Below are 9,057 nucleotides of genomic sequence, written 5' to 3'. Positions count from 1 at the left end.
TTACATACATATATATATATATATAAGGATACTTGGTACATAGTAAGTGTTCAGTAAGTGAGGGTGGTGGTGTCGGCAACGGGGTTCCGTTCTGATGACTCTGTCGCAAGTCAGTTCTGATGTAAATCAAATATCTTTTTTTCTTTTAGTTTTCGTTATTATTGCCTTTTAGTCTCAGTATCCTTTATAAATCTCATCTTTATTTGTCTTTGGGGGTGGGCATGAGAATGACAACATCAGCAAATTACATGCTGCAGCATTGTATGTAGTACATATTACAAAGGATAAAATGTACAAAAAAAAACAACAGTCTAAGTGTGGTTCATCCACTCGAATATGTCATAAGTTGGGGACTCCCTGTTATAATATTTAGTATTAGTAGTACAGGTAAATTATGGAGTTCTATCACAAATTCTTTAATGTTCAGTGATTTATTTAGTTCATATACAATTCTGAAGAGATAGCTACATCCATCTTGGCAGTAGCAAAAATGTAGGTGACTTTAAAGCAGAAGTAGTAGTTATAGGTTCAAATTGTAAACCACAACCCCAAATTTAATTGTTTCAGAGTTACCACTGCCAAAATATTTTAGGTAGCCATTTACACATAAGTTTATTCCTTTACATTCAACTTGTTATCTCCTACAAAGCTTCTGCTATCTAATCAATCTAGCAAACAATGTTATTCCACTAGAACAAAGCCCTGTGCTTTGGAAGTATTTATATAATCTCTCAATCTTTATCAACACCATTTGTAGCAAATCTGAATGAAAAATTAATATCTCCTTGTTAGATTTAAAAAACCAAGACTCAGGGAGGGGGGAAGCCTTTTTAAATGAATTATTTGAAATGAAGGAATACATATTTTTTGAAAAATCTAAATGTAAATAGTGTTGAGAAAATAATATTACAAGCCAATGGTTCAACATATTAATGAGGAATTTACTGACAGACATCTATCAGTTGAAATATCACTTTAAAGGTTTTTTTAGATTTTAATCTTTCACAAAGCAGCAGGCCCCCTGGCACCCAGTGCCTACAGCACGAATAAAGACCACCTGAAGTGTAGTGGTTAAGCACTGGGCTGCTAACCGAAGGGTCAGCAATTCGAGCCCACCAGAGGTTCCTGGGAGAAAGATGTGGCATTGTGCTTCTGCCATTCTACTCTGTTCTACAGGGTTGCTATGAGTCGGAATCGATTTGATGGCAGTGGGTTTGATTTTTTTGGTTATAGCCATATACAGGAGCCCTGGTGATGCAGTGGTTAAAGTGCTCATCTGCTAACTGAAAGGTTGGCAGTTTGAAACCACCAGCTGCTCAGCAGTAGAAAGATGTAGCAGTCTGCTTCCATAAATATTACAGCCTTGGAAACCCTATGGGGCAGTTCTACTCTGTCCTATAGGGTGGATATGAGTCGGAATCGACTCATTGGCAATGGGTTTTGGTTTGGTAGAGCCATACACGAAGTCTGTGATGGCTCTCAAATGCTTTTGTCAGGAGGAGCGACTTTTCATTTCCCTATAAACCAAAAAAATCGAGCCAAACCTGTTGACATCAAGTCTATTCTGACTCACAGTGACCCTACACGACAAAGAAGAACCACCCCATAGGGTTTTCAAGGAACGGATGGTGGATTCAAATCGCCAGCATTTTGGTTAGCATCTAAATGCTTAACCATTGTGCTACCAGCACCCCTCCTTATAAACAGAGAGGGGAAAATAAAGGAAAATCAAAGAAGATAAAAAAGGAAAAAAGGGGAAGGGGCAAAAAAAAGTAGAGACAGAAATTGTCTCTGGTGTTTTTCAGGCCCAACAGCTTGGAGGACTATCCAGCCATCCGGGTTTCTACTTGATTCTCCTTTTTCTTCAAGGTTTCACTTCATGGCCATAGACAATGTGCTACCATTTCCTTACTATGGGCTAGGTTTTCAGTTCCTTCTACTCACTGTCATATTATGTCCTCCATCACTTTTTTTGGATTTCACGACAGTTAAATCATAGCTTGTTAGAGATAAAAGGAATCTTAGAAATCCCGTTCTTATACCCATTTGCTTTTGTACAGTCTTCCAAGCTGGTAGGTACACAGATGACAGGTACACGGGTGACTTTTAGAAGGTCACACATGAGTCTGGGTCAAGGCCAGATAGAGAACTGAGGTCTTCTGCCTCCCTGGGTAGGGTGGCTTCACCATACTTGGTGTATTTCAGAATTTCTTATGTTTCTGTTTCAAGTTTGCTCTATTCATTCTTGTTGCCAAGAAAGTCAATCCATAGCCTGCTTTTTATTTACAACCAAAATATTACATCTTAAAAATCAAATAACAATCACTCAAATAGCCTTTTGATAAAGTACTACTTAATACCTGAATTATAAAAGTCTGTAACTTTTAACAAGCACATTTTAAAACCAATCTTCTCAATCTCAACATCATTTAGTTTTTTCCTCTTATATGCTTAGTTTCACAATACAATTATGTCAGCAGGGGCTAAGATGATGTCACTTTAATTATCTGACACTTTTATGGCTACTTAGACGCAAAAGGTTTAATTTTATGCCCAATTACTTCATTATAAATAACCATAACTTTGAAAAGATGATTTCCTTCACCTATCATACACCTGTACATAACAGTAATCAATAACAATAAATATTCAAACAATTTTCATGTAAAAAAAAAATCACTAGAATATAACAAATATCTGCTGAAACCCAAGTAGAAAGAGTTATTCAATAAGCTCAAACGTTTAAGTGACGCATGTCTTCTCCAAGTCACCTTCCCAAGAATCGATGTAGAGAAAGGAACAGCAGAACATTCTCAACTTCCAAAAATTAGGTGGCTTCCAGATGTAAAGAAGACTGGAAGAAAAGTATACTGGTCCTCAGACATGAGTACCCAGCAAACTATCTAAAGGATGGGTAACAGTAATCCTACTCTGTGAGGCAGTCAGCAGAAAAAATACCTCCGGATAAAAGTTCCACATTATATTGCTTTAGTTAAAAAATAACTCTAATTCATTTTAGGCAGTTGTTGGTGCTATTTGGGTTTTTGTTTTTTTGTTTCTTTGTGTGTTTGTCGTTGTGGGTTTTTTTTCTTTTTAATCTAAACACCTGCATGTGAAATTCAGTGATACATTGCAGATACCTAAGTCATTTAAGTCGCACACCATACTTCAGTAAGATATGAAACAGTATGTAATAAAATGTTCTCCAATAAAAAATAATATGAAATAATAAAATGCAATTACCTTTCCAAAGTCACGAACATCAAACAGGTCAAATGCCTCAAAGAGTTCACTTTTCCTCATTCCAAATGTCTCGCAACAGGCGGTAAGAAATGTCCTTATGTTCTTCAAACAGAGAAACTGAGGGATGGAAAATAACTATTAGTATATAGTGAATCATTCTGCACGTTATCTACCCCTACTGCACCCAGAATGCTATAAAATTGGCTGGGAAGGGTCAATCAGCTTTTGTGGTTGCTTCTCATCTATTTATCCAGCAGGATTTATTGAGCCAGTTGGGCCAGAGTCGACTAAAACTCATGGTGACCCCATGTGTGTCAGAGTAGAACTGTGTTTCCTAGGGTTTTCAAGGGCTGATTTTTTGGAATTAGATCGCCAGACCTTTCCTCTGAGGCACCTCTGAGTGGACTCGAACTTCCCAACCTGTCAATCAGCAGCCGAGAGCATTAACTGTTTGCACCATCCAGGGACTCCTAATATTTACTGAGCACCTGCTATCTCCTAGCCACTCCTCCAGGCACAAGTGATGTAGCAGTGAACAAGACAGACAAAATCTCTGCCGTCATGAAACGTCACTCATTCTAATGAGAGAAGACAGACAAAAACAAACTTAACAACAAACACAAAATAGTAAATTTTTTTCACTTGATGATAAGTACAGTGGAGGAAAATAAAGCAGGGAGGACGCAACAGGAGTCCTGGTGGAGGGGAGCTGTTTTAAACAGGATGGCTAGAGAAGAAGGTAAGTGAAGAGAGACGGGAGTATGCCATCAGAATTGCAGCAACAGAGTATCCAAGGCTGAAGGAGCAGTGCGTACCACAGCCCTAAGGCAAAAGGAAGCTTGGTGTGGCCAAGGAAAGGGTCAGTGCAGCTAGGGCAGAACGAGTGACAAGGAAAAGGGTAGGAGGTGAGGTCGGACAGGTAACGGGGTCAGATGATGAAAGGCCTTGTAGTTGCTCTGGCTGAGATGGGAAGTCATTGGAGACCTTGCAACAGAGGAGTGACATGATCTGACTTGATGTTTTAAAAGGGTCTTTTGAGAAGACCAGTTAGGAGGCTATTGCAAATAATCCAGGCTACAGACAACTGTGGGAAGACCAGGTGTTAAATGTTGAATATGTTAAATCTGAAATGTCTATTAGTTATCCAATAAGATGTGGGGCAGGTGACTGAATATACAAGTCTGGCGTCAAAGGGACAGGTCTGTACTAGAGGGAGAAATGAAATCCATGAGTAGGCAAAGGGGAGGGGACCTGGTGGTACGCAAGAGAAATGAAATCCCTGAGTAGGCAAAGGGGAGGGGACCTCGTGGTATGCAAGCACAGAAGTTGGCTTTAGACAGAAGAAAGGCAACTCGTCCACAGTAGCAAGAGGGAAGGCAGATGCTATTGACAACTTAAACATCAACAGTCAGTACCTAAAAGACTCAGATCCACTTAAACAGAATTGGCACATACCCTTAAAGTGAATTCATTCTTTTTGGAAATCTTAGCTGCTATGGCACACACAAAAATACTTATTAATCTCCAGTAAGTAGTAACATATGTTGCATCTTTGTTTTGTTTTTTTTTTTTTAAAGAACTGCCAATGTTTTGTTCTGTTTTATCTTTTTTTTTAATATGCAGAAAGCACATTTTACTTCCTCCACATTTGAAACATTCAGATTCTTTTATGGGTTTAAATCAGACACAGTTTTACCCTTTACAGGAATCCTCCTCAGAGGCTTCAATACTTCAAGAGAGGTTAAAACCACAGGAGGAGCATCATGAACCCTTCCAGGCACAAAGGCAGCAGCCAATCAGCACATTCAAGAACTGCTTTCACTTTTAAAAATTCATAAAAGACCTTTAGGACACAGACTCTCTACATGTGGCTCTTCCCATAGACTGGCTTATTTACAGATTAAAAGCCTCACATTCTGCCAAGACAGACAATAATTACTGTCTTGGGGATTACTCAACTGCTCTCTTATAATATTTTTTACATAACTAAGGAATTAAGTGCCCACCTCATAGCTCACCAAGGAACAAAGCATAATTGTACATGCCACCCTCTGAAGATTTCAAACTAAACTCAAATTATCCCCCCGTGTAGGAAAAACTATAGTGGCTTCCACTAAAGAGCTTTGATCATCATGTAATTCAGGAAAGCAAAATTCAGAAAGCAAAAATTGTGTGAGATATAATCGTTATCGCATGCATAGAAGAAATTTGAAAACAGGCCTTTTCCTGACACCTGGAACCAACATTAATCTTAGTTTCCCCCTCGCTAGTTCAAGTCTACTAAATTCAACAAAAAATACTTACTGGATTTGAAAAAAGTCACTTTGTTTCTAAGCTCTCGCTTTTCTAGGCATTTCTCAAATTTAGTCATCCCATTTACGTATCTTTTCAGTCAATAGTTTTCAAATGCCTACTACATTCCAGACACTGGAAATGTAAACAATGAATAGGACATAGTCCTACCCCAAGCTTCTCTATTGATCTCCTCTGGAGATACTCACAGTGCTCCAAAATTTGGGTAATACCACTTTGGGCTCACACTTCACTCGATATTCACGGGTTGTTTGGCTCTGTGCGTGCAAAGGAACAGTCGAGGGACAGAGGAAGCCCAACTGGGCCCTGATGTCACTGCTGAAGTGGTGGACAGAGCTTGGCCTACTCGCATGCCTGCCTACCCACGACTTGTTTTTTGTTTTCATTGTGATGATTTTTTTCTTTTTTCAGTTTACTTTAAATAAAAATATTTAAATTAAAAAATTAAAAAATTTTTCAGACCAAAAGTTGAAAGAATAGTTCAATGAGCACTCCATCTAGCTTAGCAATTGTAATATACTGCCACACGCTTTTGCATGCATTCATTTTCTCTATTTATAAAATTTATTTGGCTGAACCATTTAAAGTAGGTTGCAGACTTCATGGCACTTCACTCTGAAATAATGCAACATACATCTCCTAAGAATAAAGACATTTTCCTACATTCTGACAATACCGTTACCACTCCTAAGAAAAACATCATTTAATTAATTCCATTCCATATTCAGATTTTCTCAACTGATCCCATTTGTATTTTTTTTTTTTTAATATTTTTCCTCCAACCTAAGGGCCAATCAAGTTTAACTCATTGTTATTTGGCTATTTTGTCTCTGTAGTGTCTTTTAAGCTAGAAAATCATTTTTATATTTTTTAAATGACACTGACTTTTTGAAGAGTCTGGGTCAGTTGTCTTACAGAATGTTCCACATTCTGCATTTGTCTGATTAGCTCCTCATGGTAGCATTAAACCTGTCCCTCCATAACTTGTGGTCCCTGTGAACCAAAAGCTAAGTCTAGATATCATTAATCTTTTTAATGCTCATATTGTCTAAAATTTGGCCAACGGGGATCCCTTCAAACTGGCTCGTGTCCTTTTGACATATGACCCTATTAGTCTTAGTTTTCTTATATCAAATTGTCCCAGACTCCCTTCATATTTTCTCTGCCCTAGTTCTGGAATCAGCCGTCTCTCCAAGGAGTTCTGTTTCTATTTACATGGTGAGTGGTATTTAGAAAACAAGGTCTGAGAACCAGCCTGCTCCTAGATTACATGAGCCATTCCATTAACTGAATGAGTAAGACCACCTTTTGCTTAAAGCAATGTTGGGCCGGGTATCAATCAGTTGCAAAATAAAGAGCAAATATAGACAGGATTAGCCTTACTGGTCTCTAATGTACCTCTCAGAAAATTCTGTAATTTTCTTTGTGGAATGCCAAATGAGCCAAATCATATCTCATTCTGTTAAGAAAAGGGAAACTGGGTTCATTAAAGGAGACTGATGAACACAATAGTTTGTTTTATGGCTAGAGATATGACTAGGGTTTTGACACAATGTTATTTCAGTATAAGTTTCTTCTCCCTAAAAGTCTACAAATTCCTTAAGATTAGAAACCATCTGATAGTCCTTTGTATCACCTGCAACAGGTTACAACGTACTGTCTTCGGAGATGGTTTATGAGACAGATAAATCTATCTCATTTTATAACCATACCTTTTTTTGACCAAAAAGTATATAACTTCACTAAATCATCTAATTTACCTATTTGAAATAACTTCAGGATTTTTTTTTTTTTTTTTTTTAGTTTAGGATTAGGATTTTAGGATTTAGAATTAAATAACTTTAGAATTTTTTAAATAATCAATTTATCCATACAAGACAGAATTGCCAAAATTAAGAATACATAAAAGTTTTGATAGCATTTATTCATTTAACAAATATCACTGCCTATTTATGTGCTTTGTTGCTTGCTTGTTGCTAGCTGCCTTTGAGTCAATTCTAACTCACGGTGACCCCATGTTTGCAAAGTAGAATGGCTTCATAGGGTTTTCAAGGCTGTGACCTTTCAGAAGCAGATCACCAGGCGGGACTTCCAAACCACCAACCTTTCAGCTATCTTGTTGTTGTTGTTGTTAGGTGCCATCGATTGGATTCTGACTCACAGCACAACCCCACGTACAACAGAATGACACACTGCCCGGTCCTGCGCCATTCTCACAATCATTGTTATGCTTGAGCTCATTGTTGCAGCCACTGTGTCGATCATCTCGTCGAGGGTCGTCTTCTTTTTTGCTGACCCACTACTTTACCACGCATGATGTCCTTCTCCATGGATTGATCCTTCCTGACAACACGCCCAAATTATGTGAGACATAGTTTTGCCATCCTTGCTTCCAAGGAGCATTCTGGTCGCACTTCTTCCAAGATGGATTTGTTCGTTCTTTTGGCAGTCCGTGGTATACTCAATATTCTTTTGGCTAGCAGGCCTCATAAAACATTGATTTCCCCCAATCAGGTACTGATTTATTAATTTATAAAATGAATATTAATTGACTAGAACTGGGTATAAAAAAAGCAAACATGAGCCAGGCTCTGCCCTCAAAGAGTTTATTATAGTTGGGAGGAGTATACAGTCTCAGTTGCACTACAGTGTGGCCACTGCCATAAGGAATGTAATAAAATGCACCACGGGAGTCCTGGAGTATCAGGGATGACTTCCTGGAAGAGTTGGTACCTGAAGCATAAGTGGGAGTCAGGAGTCAAACACACAAAGAGAAGGAGTAGTTGGTGTGTGGGAGGGGAAAGGGGATGCAGGGTACAAGGGGATTCTAGGGAGTAGCTCACCCTGCGCATGAGCAAGAAACAAGAGAAAACACAGACTATGGGGGTACTGGAAGTGGCTGAGAATGGATGGAGCACCAAACTGGAAGAGAATAATGAAAGAAAGGGCTACGGCAGGTGGCAGGGCTTTGCATGGCATGCCAGGGAATGGAGACTTTAACCTACAGGAAAGGGTGAGGTTAAAGGGTTTTAAGAATGAAATAGTCATCTTTGCATTTTCTAATTATTGATGTTGTAGTAATTTTTGAGTGCTTACTATGTGCCAAGCTCTATGCCTGTTTATGTCATTTATGTCAACTCAGTTAGGAAAGTTTTAATACTTTTTTATATTATGTATACTGAGGCTAAAAGGTTAAGAACTTATCCAAGTTTATGTAACTACATTTGCCAAAGTAATGGAGTCAAGACTCAAATCCAGAATTCTGGCTATAGAGCCCACATCTTTAATTATTATATTATATGATCCCTATATTGGGTCATTATGAGTTGGACTCAATTCAACAGCAAATGGGTTTGTTTTTTAGCTATTTTGTAGTGTACAGAATAAAGTGCTTATCTTTTTTTTTCTTTATTAGGGAGATGATGTGGGGTAGGTGGGCAAGACAAGGACAGTTAGGAAGCTGTCATATTAATCAAGTAAGAAATGATGGTGATTCAGACT

At 38.3% G+C, this 9,057-nt stretch overlaps 1 protein-coding gene across 5 annotated transcripts in view; it reads right to left on the bottom strand.

Annotated features, from left to right (window-relative positions):
• Window positions 1-9,057, bottom strand: part of VAV3 (vav guanine nucleotide exchange factor 3) — a 444,185-nt gene that overhangs the window by 330,237 nt on the left and 104,891 nt on the right. For all 5 annotated transcript variants that reach the window (XR_002825862.1, XM_004388054.2, XM_023742207.1 and 2 more), the window contains exon 2: window positions 3,244-3,360. Coding sequence is in view for 4 of the 5 variants with exons in the window: in XM_004388054.2 (XP_004388111.1) it covers window positions 3,244-3,360 (117 nt within the window). In the remaining variant the exon portion in view is untranslated. The remainder of the gene's footprint in view (window positions 1-3,243; window positions 3,361-9,057) is intronic.

The sequence above is a fragment of the Trichechus manatus genome, unplaced genomic scaffold (genome assembly GCF_000243295.1).
Source record: "Trichechus manatus latirostris isolate Lorelei unplaced genomic scaffold, TriManLat1.0 scaffold00204, whole genome shotgun sequence".
Lineage (NCBI taxonomy): Eukaryota > Metazoa > Chordata > Mammalia > Sirenia > Trichechidae > Trichechus > Trichechus manatus.
Note: the sequence above shows the minus strand (reverse complement) of the source record. Positions and strands in the feature narration are given on the sequence as shown.